General features: G+C 39.4%; 1 protein-coding gene across 2 annotated transcripts in view; it reads left to right on the plus strand.

The window, feature by feature from the left end:
* Positions 1-381: 381 nt before the first annotated feature.
* Positions 382-17,462, plus strand: part of LOC142466616 (BPI fold-containing family C protein-like) — a 97,984-nt gene continuing 80,903 nt past the window's right edge. The window contains exons 1-3 of one of the 2 annotated variants that reach the window (XM_075571836.1): positions 390-537; positions 6,379-6,521; positions 17,186-17,326. In XM_075571836.1, the coding sequence (XP_075427951.1) occupies positions 6,491-6,521; positions 17,186-17,326 (172 nt within the window). In that variant the 5' untranslated portion in view covers positions 390-537; positions 6,379-6,490. Of the gene's footprint in view, positions 538-6,378; positions 6,522-17,185; positions 17,327-17,462 lie in introns of both variants that reach the window. The other variant, XM_075571835.1, reaches the window with a different exon arrangement.

Here is a 17,462-nt window from a genome sequence, read left to right on the forward strand (position 1 = left end):
CAAATGGCCATGAATTAGCACTTGTGATTGTATTTAATATACATCTGCACATGTATATTGCGCAAGACTGACAGATGTTGTCACGAGAGTTACTATGGTTCGTAGTGTTAAAGGGAACCTGTTATACTAGAATCCCCAGATATTAACAATGGCAATATGTTTTTGTATTGGAAAAAACAGACAAAATGCCCTAGGATCCATGCAATGAGGAACAAATCTGGAATCTATGGACCAATGGCCAGTGCTGGGGTGGCGTCACGGGGAACGCTGCCATCAAAAAGGATCTAGAAAAATCATGTAAAAAATAACATAAGTATATATGAATGTGTTGTCAGATACACCACAGATATGATGTTGCATAGAGAAAGTCGGCTCCTCCCTCACTCCACACCCAAGAAATACCAGAACTTGCATGGTATTAATATCTCTTTATTAGATCACTGTCTATGAGTTGTACATTTGTGAGGCGGAATTATTCATCTTCTGCTGACACGGAGGAGAGGAAGCCCGAAGCACCAGCTCCATCCTGCAGACACGGTACGATACCTCTTACTATATCTCTTACAGGCACGGTACTATATCTCTTACTATATCTCTTACAGGCACCGGTACTATACATCCTTCTATACTTTATCTGTTATTTTACCTCTTACTATATCTCTTACAGGCACCGGTACTATACATCCTTCTATACTGTATCTGTTACTTTACCTCTTACTATATCTCTTACAGGCACCGGTACTATACATCCTTCTATACTGTATCTTTTACTTTATGCCTTACTATATCTCTTACAGGCACCGGTACTATACATCCTTCTATACTGTATCTGTTACTTTACCTCTTACTATATCTCTTACAGGCACCGGTACTATACATCCTTCTATAATGTATCTATTACTTTATGCCTTACTATATCTCTTACAGGCACCGGTACTATACATCCTTCTATACTGTATCTGTTACTTTACCTCTTACTATATCTCTTAGAGACACTGGTACAACTGTATACCTCTGTCGTGGAAAAACTGAGTCCCACACTTATTCTGTAGGTAATGGAATTTGTATAGACTTTTATTGCACCAGCTGTAGCAAGGGTGCATTTACATACAAATAAAAACATTGCTATGTGATTTAACACAAAGGCACTGAAGTATACGCTCTAAACATTTTATTTTATACACGAAAAAGGGGCGGCATGCATAATTTCACAATATAAGTCCATATGACTTCATTGGGCATTCTGCTTCCTTATGTTGTTTCCACATAGTTACTGGTTATACATGTTGCTATATATTTTAGCAATAGGAACAATGATGAAAGAGAGGGGCCCCCTCAACTTTTCATGTGCTACAGAGGATCAATCCAGGAATATATAATCCGTTTAACCTTCAACACGGTTCCAGACAATCAGAGGTTAATAATTAAAGGGAAACAGCTGAGTCTCCTGACTCTCCCCTAGTGTGGGAGCAGCCTGGCGATATACAGAGGGTTGACCAAGTTGGTTTTGCAAACAGCTGCAGACCCCTCAAGTGTATATGTCTCACACTAAAAAGTGGCTGGTCCCCTGGGGTAGCTTATAGATATAAATTATTTTACTCACTCAGATCTTGTTTGTAGTCTGTTCAGGTCGCCAGGCTGTATGAACAATAAAGTAGAAGAGCGTCCTCTCAATGAAGAAAGTAGTCAGCGGGCACTGCTTGGAGAAACGGCTGAAGGCTGGACTGTGCAAAAAAATGCCTTTATTGATTCATGGCAAATACAAATTTAAAAAGGGAGAAGGAGTCCCCCCTCAGAGCTCTAACGCGTTTCGCCCATAGGGCTTTGTCAAAGAGTGCTGTTACTCGTTACACACTACTCTGATATAAGAATCTAAACCGGATGTGACGTCACGCTAACCGCTCCGTTGTCCCGTCCCCATTACCGAGTGGGGAGTGTACCTACAATGCAGGTGAGCCGGCATCACACCCGGTCAGATCCAATACGTACACACACAATATATATTAGATACAGAAGAGAAACCTCACATAAACGAAAGAAGACGTGATGACATATGTATATGCACAAACACAACACAAGAACTAATTAACAAGTGTTTCTCTAGCATCAACCAATTCATGATTAAATCATGACAGAAAAAATGCGTGAGTTTAAAACTAAAAGTGAAATAATAATGGTATGTAATGTTAAAAACAAGTAAATGCTGAAAGGGTCAAAATAGTTTTACAAAATATATATATATATATATATATATGAAAAAAAGGGGGATAAACACTGCTGCGCTAGCCGGAATGATAACTACAAAGAGGGTGAATGCACAAAGCAGTGAACGTCCACACAAATACCTCCAAACGACACTAAAAGCTAATGGTATAAATAGCTGCTAAAAAATTAAAAAATATTGCTACATAACATGACATATATAAACATGCAGCAAAACACAACTGGGGGGACAGGATGGGGGGAGGGAGGGGGAAGGGAAGGAAGGGGCGGGGGGTAGAACGGGGAAAAGAAAGCCCCAAGAGTCCGGTGAATGAGTCAATGTAAATACAAATTGAAGTTAAAAATGTCCTTTAGCTGCTACTGGGTGTCGCTGCCAGTCTCCAGGAAAAAAACACCTTCCTCTTGACCTGTATTAACGAAAAGAAGACAGCGCGGCTCCCATAGCATAATATTGTAATTTAATGGTTAAAATAAACATGCAAGTGAATCAAGGACACTTACAATGTGCACTAAAATAAAAGGCATTGAATAGAGTCTTGACAGTCACCCGGTCGAGCCTCCGTGAATCTCTGCTGTATGGGGAGTCCAACAGTCTCTCTTCGTGGATGCCTGAAGGATGCGCTCGCACCCGTTCTCCCCCTGAATGGGAGTCCCGCGAGAGTATGTATCCTCCAACGTGACAAGGTATAGACACAGCGGTCGGATTCCCTTAATGCAGTCCAAAATAAATGAGACACAGAAACGGCTCAGCAACAGGGCAGGACAAGACTCCTCACAATTGCACAACTAGAAGTAAATATAACATAAAGGACAGTGCTAGCTATTTCCCTACGCGTTTTGTCGCATAGAGCAACTTCATCAGGGGTAAAAGCTATACTAACGATGATACCATGGGTATATATACCCACTAGATAACTGAGCACATTAAAAACACCTGGATCTAGATGATAATCATTAACTCTTAAAGGGCAAGTGAGGGAAGAGAGGGGGTGAAACAAGAGGACAACAAAAACATATACTGCATACAACATGGTAAATAAGCCATGGTGCTGACAAATATAATTACAAACAGAGTATAATACAAGTTCATATAGGCGAAACTTGGGTATAATAAATATTACAATAACATTCTATGAAGTTCAATGCTAAACACAAAGATTACATGTATATATATATATATACTAAGTTAAGTTATGGTGAGTAAAAAAAGTGACAAAAACCCTCCACAGCTATATTTGCATATATATATATATATATATATATATATATATATATATATATATATATATATATATATATATAATGGATCTCAAGAAAAACTATATTAGTGTTAAGATTGTATGGTTCAAAAATGTAAAAAAAACATAGAAATGTAAATATACATGTAAATGAGAATAAAAATATATACGTGCAATTGTATATGAAAATTAATTATTATGGATTGTATGTGAGTGAAGACTATATGCCATATAAGTAAAATGTAAAAAAATATAAAAATATATAAAAAATATTATATATAAAAAATATATGTATGTATATAAAAATATATATATATGATAAAAATATATATAATATATACATACAGTCGCGGCCGAGTTTATTCTAACTTTTGCCTGATCTCGGCCGCGACAGAAACCTTCGGGGAGCCCTGGGCACGTGCGCATGGCGCGCACGCACCCGATTAAGCGTGACCGCGCATCGGTGACGCGTGGCACGCCGAGGGGATTCGTTTAGAAAGCCAGGAAACTTCGCGGCTTGCGGCTCTAGCCGCGTGAGAATAAAGTTGGTTGGTACTGTATATATATATGTGTATTTGGAAATATATGGTGTATGATGTACATAATACCTGTTAATAAAAATGAAAACATGATAAAAATAGAACCTAGATATAAATTAATGTAATCATGTATGGAAGCAGGGGCACCTAGAACAGTATACCAATGTACTAGTATCTAGCTGTTCATTGAACCCCTTGGGTGACAGAGTGTCAAGGGTATAGATCCAGAAGGTCTCCCGCAAACAAAGCCTCCTGAATCTATCACCCCCAATGACAGACACCGGTATGTGTTCAATACCCCTAATTGTTAGAGAAGCAGGATCCTTATCATGACAGATGGAAAAGTGCTTAGAAAGACTATGAGCCAGATTGCCATTAATGATGTTACATCTGTGTTCTAGAAATCTGGTACTCATAGATCGAATGGCCCCCCCTACGTATTGTATTCCGCAGGAACATGAAAGAAGGTACAGTATATAGGTGGAGAGACAGTTAATCCTGCTTTTTATACTGTACTCTCCCCTATTAGAAAAGGAGCAGAACTTTTCACCAGTGGCAAGATGTTTGCATGTTAGACACCTAGTACGTCCACATGAAAAATTGCCAAAGAGACGATCTGAAGAAACAGAATCTCTATCCTTAATGGTTCTCAAACGACTTGGGGCCACCATATTTGTAATATTGTTAGCTTTTTTTATAGGTAACCGGGATATATGCAGGTAGGGTGGGTCCCAAGACAGGATCATTCCTAAGAATCTCCCAATGATTGTTCAATATATGTTTGATTTTGTATGCGGACCTATTAAATTTGGTGATGAATCTAGGACAATTGTCATGACATGAATTGACCTTGGATTTAGTGGAAGCTTTTACTTTGGATTGAGCAAGAAGAACGTCCCTATTAATGTTTGACCTCATTGAGAGCACCAGTGACAGTCTCCTCCTTGTAGCCTTTATGAACAATTTAGAGACCAATTCCTGATCCTGAGTGTCAAAATCTTTTTTAGATGTGCAATTCCTCTTGAGCCAATAAAACTGACTCCTAGGAATATTCTCCAGCCACTTTTTGTGGTGATTACTTGATGCATGAAGGTAACTGTTGACGGATACCTCTTTGAAGTGTGTTTTGGTAGATATCCGACCCTCATCATCATCTGTGGTGAACAAAACGAGATCTAGAAATGAAATTTGTTTGGGCTGAATTTCAAATGTAAAATTCAAACCCATCTCGTTTATATTAAAAGATTGTAGGATGTCAGAGAGGACTTGCTCTGCACCCTCCCAGATGATTATGATGTCGTCTATGAAATGGCCATAGAACACCAGACCCGCCCCAAGACTGGCGTTCGCCCACACATGAAGGTCCTCCCACAACCCCATGTACAGCTTTGCATAGCTGGGGGCTAACCGTGTGCCCATGGCCGTTCCACAGACTTGCAAATAAAAGTCATCCTCAAACAAAAAGTAATTATGTTGTAAAATGAATGATATACTGGAGAGTATAAAAGCAGGATTAACTGTCTCTCCACCTATATAGTGTACCTTCTTTCATGTTCCTGCGGAATACAATACGTAGGGAAGACCATTCGATCTATGAGTACCAGATTTCTAGAACACAGACGTAACATCATTAATGGCAATCTGGCTCTTAGTCTTTCTAAGCACTTTTCCATCTGTCATTATAAGGATCCTGCTTCTCTAACCATTAGGGGTATTGAACACATACCGGTGTCTGTCATTGGGGGTGATAGATTAAGGAGGCTTTGTTTGCGGGAGACCTTCTGGATCTATACCCTTGACACTCTGTCACCCTGGGGGTTCAATAAACAGCTAGATACTAGTACATTGGTATACTGTTCTAGGTGCCCCTGCTTCCATACATGATTACATTAATTTATATCTAGGTTCTATTTTTATCATGTTTTCATTTTTATTAACAGGTATTATGTACATCATACACCATATATTTCCATATATATATATCTTATTGGCTGGCATCATTCCCTTTAACATGACGTCACTAAATCCAAGATGGCCGCTGTGTCACAAGGTAGTTCAGCCAATCAGAGTGTGGCATTTGTTCCCGCGATCTGATTGGCTGAAATACCATCTGACGCGGCTTCGTGACGTCATCTTAAAGGCAAATGAAGCACAGCCATTCTGATTGGCTGGCATCATTCCCTTTAAGTGACATCAAGGCAAATTTTTTTTTTTAAGTCTGCACATGGTTTTAACAGCCAATCAGGTGGCTGTTAACCATTTTGAGGGTAAATGTGACGTCACAAGCCATATTTAAGGCCGTGACGCCTCATTTGAGCCCAAGAAGCCGACGAGACAGCATCGGCTGGGATTTAACATGGGGTATTTTGGATTAACAGATGAAGAAAGAAGATAAAGAAGAACAAGAAATGGTTACAGATGAAGATAGAAGAAGGTGATTAAAGAAAGAAAAAAGAAGATTGGGGTACCTGAGCCGGATCTTCATGGCGGATGGCATCGGATGCTGTTGGAGGCCTTCATGGTACGTGAGCTTCCTGTTTCCCTGGGAGTCGAAGGGCCACCGCTTCTAATGCTTCTAATGGTAAGTAATATATTCAATGTTTGTAAATGTCTCTTTTTACAGGTTTAATCTTTGGATGTGTTTTTTGATTTTTTGGGGGAGGCACATTGACTGATAATATATTAATCGGTACCTCTTTAGGGTACAGATTAATACATTATTATGCCAATATTTGGGGGGCATTTATCGATTGTTATTGCAGTTAATGATGTGGATGTGATTGTTTGTTTATGGTTAATGTAATAAAAGCTTTGCGATTGGTGTTCGCTTGTACTTAATGTTATATTATGTTAGCTCATGTGTTTTATGGATACTTCAGAGATTGTTTTAATTTATTTATTTGTCTTTTAATGGTTACATTCATTAATGTTGGATTAATTCATTGTTTACATTGGTTAGTGTTACTATTCATTTTGAGTTGCTTTCGAAATGAATTGTTTAAATTGGTTAATGCTTTAATTAATTCAATGTTGATGTTGCTATTGATTGTATTGATTGTATTAGCTGGCTACTGTTTGTATTTAGTGAAGTGTGTTTTTTGGAATTTAGTTGGCTTTTATTATTATTGTGTCCTATGTATTACTGTATTTTTATTAGGGTGCCCAATGATTGCTATAGAGGCTTATCATGCCTATATTATTATTATATGGGTATGATGTACCACTATACTACTCAATGGGTAAAGGGTGGGTATAGTCAGTCTGGGGTGGGTGCTTAGGCCTGACGGGTGGGTGAAGGGGGTATTAGCCCTAAGGATGGGTGTTTAGACCTTGCGGGTGGGTAGCAGTTGGGTTAACCCCTTTATTACCTTAGCGGTATTAACCGCTAAGGTAATGAAGGGGTTAATTCCACCCGCAATCCCCCCGCAATGCCTAAACAGCCATTAAGGGCCAAATTCCCCCTTCACCCACCCCCGCTAGCCACAGTATTGTATTGTATGTTTCTTACAGTAAGCCTGGCACGGGTGTTTAACCCCTTCATTGCCTTAGCGGTTAGCCGCTAAGGTAATGAAGTTGCTGTACATGCATGTTTCCTGCCTCGGATGCATTCCGGGGGGGTCCGGAGCTGCTATTAATGGCTATCAGCTCCGGAGACCCCCGGCATCAATCCGAGGCAGGAAAGGGGCCTGAATTTTTCTAAGTCCCGACATATCGCAGCTCATCGACCCATCTCCCCACCAATTGACCAACAATTTTGTTGTGAATTGGATTTGGGGAGTGTAAAAGGGGACTTATCCCTGTTCAGGTAATGTGCCTCTAATCCAGCAGTGTGGTGGTTAACTGCTCTTAGTCAATTAACAAAACACCACCTGCCTGCCTGATTAGATGGCTTAGAAAGCCTGTCTTTTGAAACAGGAAGTGAGGACTCTTTAGCTGACACCTGAGCGGAACTTGGAGACACACTTGTCTAGAGCTCTGCCAAAAAGATAGCAGAGCTGCTTTCAAGACACAGGGAAAACTTCTAAACCTGTATGCTGACCAACCCTGGACACAAGGGAGCTGAAGCAGGGACAGTGAAGATTTTTTCCTCCAAACCACAAGGAACAGATAAGACTTTCATTCTTAAAAGACTGCTTATATCTGCTTATTGCATGCTATGTGTTTGGGGTTGGGAGAATTGCTTAACTAACGGAGATGTGAATTAATTGCATAGGAGTTCACTAGAAATACTCCCAGGTGGATAGAAGCTTTGTTCCCCCCCCCTGTGTTTGGATAATTTTCCTGATGAAAAGGAAAAGGCACAATAAAGCCTATTATAATTTCAAATTATAAACGACTCCAAGTGTGTACCTCTGTGAACGTCCGTCTACATTTGGTGTCCGAGGTGGGACAAGAGGTGTCTTTGTAATTAAAAAGGACCGGAGTTTTTATGTGAAATTTTTTGTTATGCTTTTTTGCCTACAAACAGTTTAAACAACTTGAAAAAAAAAAAAAAAAAACCTCTCATGCAGCAGAGGCAGAGTTAAAGGTGTACACACCACTGAAACTTACACCACTGAAACTTACACTGCATTGAAACTTACAAAACCACATATGGACTCTTTGCCCAATCCCAAGAGGAGAGAGACTGCTGAAGCAGCTAAAACTTTATTTGCCTATCACAAAGCGTAATATGGTCATTGAAATAGGGGTTTTCCCTTCCAGTAATAGTCAGGGTTCAAGAAGTGAGTCAGCCCTTAAAGGGATAGGTGTTTGTTGTTTTCAAAAAGTTTTGCTGAAGCAGTGAATACAGATGGTGACCCACGAGTGGTACTGATTTTGCAAATAAAGGTTGCCACACCGCATAGGGCTACCAGCTGTGAATGGAGTATATGCAGAAAAGTGTGAAAATTGATACAAAGACTGTGCTGAAGCAGGGGTATTTTTAGCAAAGAAATGCTGAGTGTAAAATTGCCCTATAAAGGAAAAAGGTATTTGAAAGCCAATTGCTGAGTGTTGAGTCACCCTGCCGGGAATTAAAGAAATAGTCCATTGCAAAGAATGTTTTTCTGCAAGTAAAAATCTGCCTATATACTGTATATCTTGGGAGAAAACAGATACCCAAAGATGAGACTGAAAATTACTGAACTCGGGCAGAAAACCAAATTCTGTTGCTGAAGCGCAGCGGAGCTGCACCTAGCAAATAAATGGTGTATAGCAAATAAACTTTTTTTTTACCTAGCAACTGCACAATCTTGTATACCTGAGAAAAGAAAATGCATGCACAGCACTGCTGATATTGAAAAAAAAAAAAAAATTCCCAAGAAAGAAAAGTCTACAGAGATGCCTGTGAGAGCTACGACCTCTACAAGCAAAATATGCCCACCTGTAGGACTACCACAATTGGGGGTTCTAGCAAATACAGTGGCAACAGCTGCAATAGCGCCTCCTGAGGTCAGGAAGAAAATTACACCCGGTAGCCTAAAAATGGAGGACAAGATGCAGCGTTCCTGTAATGAACCCTACCCCACTGAAGAGTGGCCCTTCCAGTCCAATAAAGAGGAAGACATCTCTAACGGGGAACCCGAACCGAGTCACACCCACAAAACACCCCAAGAATGGTGGGGGTGCCTGAACTCGGCACGAACAGAAAAGACCGCTCTCTTTGACGACGAATATGATCAGCAGGAGACAGAGCGAGAGCAGTGGATCACCGAATATTTCCATCAGCTATTACAGTTGCAAGAAAACCCGGGTGGATCCAGTGACGCTGCTAAAATTTCAAATGAAGATGGAGACCCCAGTATCCCTGAAGGGACGGTGTCATCGAAATCAAAAAGGAAGAAAAAGAAAAGCAGTTCTTCACTTACCGTGGAAGTAACAGACACGTCCGCAGATCCTGTGGAGAAAAAGGGGGACCGAGATGCCCTGCAGGCTAGAGAAAATGGAGAATTCGTCCCGTGTATAACCGAATATCCAGAGGGCCCAAGGCAGAAGTCGTGTACCCCAAAGAAGTGTCTGTCTGGTGCCAACAGTGAGGAACCCTCAACCAGTCATCCCAGGGAAGTGGAGCCGGAACCAGTGAGTGACGATCCCTTGACCAGCCCTGAAGACGCCCTGAAAATTGCCAGGCGTGACTGTGATTTACTCCGTGAACAATTGAATCAAAAGAAAGGTGGTTACGCTGAGCTACTGAAAAATAACGTGAAGCTACAGGAATATGTGCTCGCAATGTACTCTACAGCCAGGACAGAATTCGACGATCTCAAGACTGAGCTAGATACTGCAAAGGCTACTATTTCCGCCATGGATGAAAAGCAGAGCCAATCTGATAAAATGGTGGCTACGCTAAAGCGGAAGTATGAGGAGGCACTGAAGCAGGTGACAGTCTTCCAGCAAGAGGTTCACACTCTTCGCATAGAGCTGAATGCCTCACAACAGGAGGTCAACAGTGTCCGGATAGAAGTGGACGTACCTCAGAAAGAAATTCAGACACTCCGCAGAGCACTTGATGCCTGACATCATGAGACCAACAGCTGCCGCACAGACCAGGAAGTTTCCAAAAAGGAACTACACAGTCTCACTGAGGAACTGGACATTGCTAAATAATCTATTGTATCGGTGGTGATCAAAAGATTGATCAAAAAAGATTCCCTTATATGTAGCAATCTCGTGTCATACATGTAATAGTGCCATATTTATTGGACATAAATGGTCCTGCAGTTAAATACTGTATGTCTGAGTAGTTCCCAGAATCACAGAGGAAATCGAAAATAATAAAATTTTATTAAATCTACATAGATATTAAAAACACATATACATTATTAAAAATCCCTGTTATTTGAGTGGTGGATATGTTTGAATCACAAATAAGTCGGTACAATACCATGTATAAACATATCCTGACTTTCAAAATCGCAGCTAATAGTAGTGTCTCAAAACCAAAGGGTTAAGCAGGTGTGTGATGTATATCAATCACAGAGCAATCACATAGGGGTAAAATTGTATCTCTATGTGTACTATGAAGTTAGATCTAGGAGCATGTAGGTAGCAAAGTGTGGGATAGATAGTACTCAAAACAGAAAAATATATGCCACTTCTTGTGTCGCAGTATACAGATAGCTCTGTTTGTATATTGTGCCTAGATGGCTCTCCCAGCACTACGGTGCTATGTACAGCAAATAAATGCAGTTGACAAAAAACGGTATCACAAAGGTAAGTACAAGCACATTATAGAGTCTCTATGATCGCATAAGGTTGTAGTGTGACACTAAAAATCACATCAATAGTCCTCTATTGGTCAGCATAGACTCCTAGATAGCGCAAAATAGTTAGTACTCGTGCACATATGGTCTATATTATACCACAATCTCCTAGTCAGAGTGAAGGATGGCTGCCATATGTGCTAAATTGACCGATACAAGCCTGCTTCTGATGCTGCTTTCGGAAAGTCGCCACTCAAGTGACGTCACTGCTGTGACGCCTTACGTCCCGACGCACGTTTCACAACAAATTTTGTATTACATGTTATAAAACTTTTCAGTTTAATTTTATCCTTAGTTCTTTTAGTACGTATAGTTTTTATAGATTTTACATATGTACATATTTTGCAGTGACCACACTTGTAGAAACCTAGTGGTGCCACAAAACCTCTTGTTTTAGTTGAAGGTGAAGTAAAAAGACTAGGTGACACAAAATGTGATATTTTCCTTGCTTTTTTGAAAACAAACCTAGGCAAAGTTTGAATTGATGGTTTTAACTTAGTGTCAAGATACAAGACATTCCAATGTTTGGAAACAATGTTACTGTTCACAAATTATTTTGTCGACTGAATTGTGTGATGAAACACAATGGAACATTATGTTCTTTTTTTCTTCATTTTGGTGTTGCTCTGCATGTCCAAAAGATTATCACGTGGGGTGTATTTCTTAACAATAATCAATTAAATTTACAGTTTACATTTTCTTTCAATTCACATACAATTGAATATCTTGGGGCCTATGCAGAGAGCAGCGCTATTTCAAAACTCGCCATTTTTTGGAGAAATTCGCGCAGAAAACAGCAGAAAATTGCGAGTTACGAAAAACGCGCCAATTTTTTTTTTTCTATTTCTAAAACTCGCCTCGCGGCTGGCGAGAACCTCCATCTCGCCAGTTTTAAAAATATCCTAATGCAGAGAGGCGCGAACGGCATCTAGCGGCTGTTCGCGCCAATAAAATGGCGCGATTGTCTCCTTTTTGCCTCGCCAGGAAAAGTTGGCAAGAAGCTGCCGCTCGCGGCCATAGGAAAGCAAAAAAAAAGGCGCAATTTTTTTTTAACACATTTCTGCAGCGCGCATCTCGCCAATTTAAACTCGCCACACGCATTCATGTTAAACATAGCAGAATTCGCACATTTCTGCACATGGAGAATAAAACTCTCCAAAAAAGCTACTTTTTATTAAACTCGCCAATTTTAAAATTCGCTGCTCTCTGCATAGGCCCCCTTGACTTAAAATTGTATATTGATCAAGATTTACATATACAATCTGATCTATTCAGGAAGCCTAACTCTAGAAATGCTTTTCTAAGAGCAAATACCGGACACCCAAAATCTTTACTCAAAGGCATCCCGAAAGCACAGTTTCTGAGGCTAAAACGTATATGTTCAAACATGGACAATTTCCTATTACAATCTAAAGAATTAGCCTCAAGATTAATTCAAAGGGGATACAAGGAGGTGGATATACAGAGGGCATTTGAACAAGCCCTATACACCCCACGTGATAATCTTTTGGACATGCAGAGCAACACCAAAATGAAGAAAGAAGAACATAATGTTCCATTGTGTTTCATCACACAATTCAGTCGACAAGCTAATGTGATCTGTAATATTGTTTCCAAACATTGGAATGTCTTGTATCTTGACACTAAGTTAAAACCATCAATTCAAACTTTGCCTAGGTTTGTTTAAAAAAAAGCAAGGACAATATCAAATGTTGTGTCACCTAGGGCCTCATGCAGAGATGGAATTAATTGGAGAAAGAAAAAAATAGTACCTTTTTTGGCGTGATTTAATCTCCATATGCAGAAAGGTCATAAAACTGCATTTAAAATCCTGTCTGCATATGGAGAGTTTCAACCGGCGATATGAGCGCTGTTGAAACTTGTTGTAAAAAAATCGCGTTTTTTTTTTTTTCTCCCCCACCGGCCACCGTGCTCCAGCTTCTTGCCAACTTTTGTTGGCGAAGCAAAATGTTGAAAATCGCGCCATTTTTTTGGCGTGAACAGCCGCTAGATGGCGTCCGCGCCTCTCTGAATACGGCCGTTTTCAAAACTGGAGAGATTTAGGTTCTCGCCAGCCGCGCGGCGAGATTTGCAAATAAAATAAAAAAAATGGCGCTTTTTTCCTACCTCGCCATTTTCAGCTGTTTTTTGCGCGATTTTCTCCGGAAAATGGCGAGATTGTTAATAGCGCTGCTCTCTGCATGAGGCCCCTAGTCTTTTTACTTCACCTTCAACTAAAACAAGAGGTTTTGTTTCACCACTAGGTTTCTACAAGTGTGGTCGCTGCAAAATATGTACATATGTAAAATCTATAAAAACTATACGTACTAAAAGAACTAATGATAAAATTAAGCTGAAAAGTTTTATAACATGTAATACAAAATTTGTTGTGTATATGCTAACCTGTGGATGCGGAAAAAATTACATTAGAAGGACTATACGTCCATTGAAGACACGCATAATGGAACACATTAGGTCCATAAAAAACAAAGACCTAAGGTTTCCAGTGGCGAGACATTTCACTGAGTGTCCGAGTGGTAAATTGAATCTACTCACATTCAGTGGAATTGAATATGTACCACCTCCAATTAGACGAGGTGATCGCCAAAACATTCTTAACCAAAAAGAAATGTTTTGGATTTTTTCAATGGACAGTCTGAGCCCCAATGGCATGAATGTCGATTGGGAGATACAACATTTTCTCCAGTAGTATTTTCTCCTCATCCACAGGTGACCATAATGAGATATCTATTTTCAACATTGAATTTTGACTGATTATCAATATATCTTCTCTGTGGTTATATTGCTCTTTGAAAGGTCCTTGTTCTTACTCTAGATGATCTCCTTGATTCTTTTTGATGCGTCATTTGATACTTATCCTTTATTGCTTCTTAATGTTTGGGTGATGTTTCATTTTGCTCATTACCATCTATTTAAAATTCTATAAGTGATTATTCATATACATCCATATATGTCTTTAAAGACTATTTATGATAATCATTGATATTTGAATTATTAATGCAAAAAAATTTGTTTGATACATGTTGTGTGTGTGTATACACACATATATATATATATATATATATGGAGAAAGAGATTACTATATTATTTTATTATTATATTATGTTGATAATATTTGTAGTCCACAGTTTGTATGTATGTGTGTATATAAATACCTTTGAAAACATATGTATTTCATACATATGTACACACTTTTGTTTTGCTATATATTTTCATTTTTCTCATTTTTTCATATTTTTTTCATTTTTCATTTTTCTTATTTTTTATTTTCTTAATCATTTTTTATACATTTTTTTTATATATATATATATATATATATATATATATTGTAAAACTATTTTGACCCTTTCAGCATTTACTTGTTTTTAACATTAGAAACCATTATTATTTCACTTTTAGTTTTAAACTCACACATTTTTTCTGTCATGATGCTAGAGAAACACTTGTTAATTAGTTCTTGTGTTGTGTTTGTGCACATACATATGTGTATGCACATTTCATCACATCTTCTTTCGTTTATGTGAGGTTTCTCTTCTGTATCTAATATATATTGTGTGTACGTATTGGATCTGACCGGGTGTGACACCGGCTCTCCTGCATTTTAGGCACACTCCCCAGTCAGTAATGGGGGCGGGACAACGGAGCGGTTAGCGTGACGTCACATCCGGTTTAGATTCCTATATCAGAGTAGTGTGTAACGAGTAACAGCACTCTTTGACAAAGCCCTACGGGCGAAACACGTTAGAGCGCTGAGGGGGGACTCCTTCTCCCTTTTTAAATTTGTATTGGCCATAAATCAATAAAGGCATTTTTTGCACAGTCCAGCCTTCAGCCGTTTTTCCAAGCAGTGCCCGCTGACTACTCTCTTCATTGAGAGGACGCTCTTCTATATATTTTTGCAAGCTAAGCAGAAAAAAACAGATATGGTGCATAGCACACTCATCTCCTACCCATCCTCTCAAAAAAATCCCACAGCTGCATCCCTCCCTTGCTTGACTCCTCATGGGGGGGGGGGGGTTAAAAGATAAGAGAACGAGAGTTCTTCCTAACAAAGAAATAACAGATTCACTAAATGAATAAGGTGAAGGAAAGTTCAAAGAAGAAAAGACTTCCTTCACATACACACGGTCTCACGGCTACCCATAATGCACTGTAACACAAAGCATGACTTTTCTTTATAGTTATGGAAAAATTAAATTCTGGCTACAGTTACACATAGAAAATAATGTGAAAATATTCTACTCCCATACCTCTTACTATATCTCTTACAGACACTGGTACTCTACCTCTTACTATATCTCTTACAGACACTGGTACTCTACCTCTTACTATATCTCTTACAGACACTGGTACTCTACCTCTTACTGTATCTCTTACAGACACTGGTACTATACCTCTTACTATATCTCTTACAGACACCGGTACTCTACCTCTTACTATATCTCTTACAGACACCGGTACTATACCTCTTACTTTATCTCTTACAGACACCGGTACTCTACCTCTTACTATATCTCTTACAGACACTGGTAATCTACCGCTTACTATATCTCTTACAGAAACTGGTACTATACCTCTTACTATATCTCTTACAGACACCGGTACTCTACCTCTTACTACATCTCTAACAGACACCGGTACTATAACTCTTACTATATCTCTTAGAGACACCGGTACTCTACCTCTTACTATATCTCTTAGAGACACCGGTACTCTACCTCTTACTATATGTCTTACAGACATTGGTACTCTACCTCTTACTATATGTCTTCCAGACACTGGTACTCTACCTTTTACTATATCTCTTACAGACACTGGTACTCTACCTCTTACTATATGTCTTACAGACACTGGTACTCTACCTTTTACTATATCTCTTACAGACACTGGTACTCTACCTCTTACTATATCTCTTACTGACACCGGTACTCTACTTCTTACTATATGTCTTATAGACACCGGTACTCTACCTCTCACTATAGCTCTTACAGACACCGGTACTATACCTCTTACTATATCTCTTACAGACACCGGTACTCTACCTCTTACTATATGTCTTACAGACATTGGTACTCTACCTCTTACTATATGTCGTACAGACACTGGTTCTCTACCTTTTACTATATCTCTTACAGACACCGGTACTCTACCTCTTACTATATGTCTTACAGACATTGGTACTCTACCTCTTACTATATCTCTTACAGATACCGGTACTCTACCTCTTACTATATCTCTTACAGACACCGGTACTCTACCTCTCACTATAGCTCTTACAGACACCGGTAGTATACCTCTTACTATATCTCTTGCAGACAGCGGTACTCTACCTCTTATTATATCTCTTACAGACAGCGGTACTATACCTCTTACAATTTCTCTTACAGACATTGGTACTCTACCTCTTACTATATCTCTTACAGACATTGGTACCCTACCTCTTACTATATCTCTTACAGACATTGGTACTCTACCTCTTTCTATATCTCTTACAGACATTGGTACTCTACCTCTTACTATATCTCTTACAGACATTGGTACTCTACCTCTTACTATTTCTCTTACAGATACCGATACTCTACCTCTTACTATATCTCTTACAGGCACCGGTACTATACCTCTTACTATATCTCTTATGGACCTTGGTACTATACTTCTTACTATATCTCTTACAGACATTGGTACTATACCCCATACTTTGTCTATGTGCTTGAATGTTGGCCGTATCCACAACATACTGTACGTAGTGCATGTGTGTGTCTGTATAGCTTATCTGGTGTTTGTTGGACCACTTTCTTGTTAATCTCTGGGCGTTAGTTGGTATATTTCAATATCACCGCTATTAATTTCCGCTGATATTCCGGCTGTATCCAAATTCCATGTTCGGCTTTGACACCGTTTTCTTCCATTTGCTTTCCAGCTACAGCAGAAATATCTGCACCTGACACAATGCTGGAGCTTCGCTACATCTGCTATGTTCTTCTCCTGAGCCGGCTCACTCTGTGCCTTACGGACAACCCAGGGATACGAGTCCAAGTCACACAGAATGGGGTGAAGTATGGTCAGTACCAGTTGGGTTACATAACAGTTTTAAACGCCACGTCTGGGGCAGGTACTGCGGCAATACTCTTCACACCTCAGCAGAGACTAACTGAGTAACTTCAATAAATAAATGCTAAGGTAAAGCACTCTTTCAT

The sequence above is a fragment of the Ascaphus truei genome, chromosome 15 (assembly GCF_040206685.1).
Source record: "Ascaphus truei isolate aAscTru1 chromosome 15, aAscTru1.hap1, whole genome shotgun sequence".
NCBI lineage: Eukaryota > Metazoa > Chordata > Amphibia > Anura > Ascaphidae > Ascaphus > Ascaphus truei.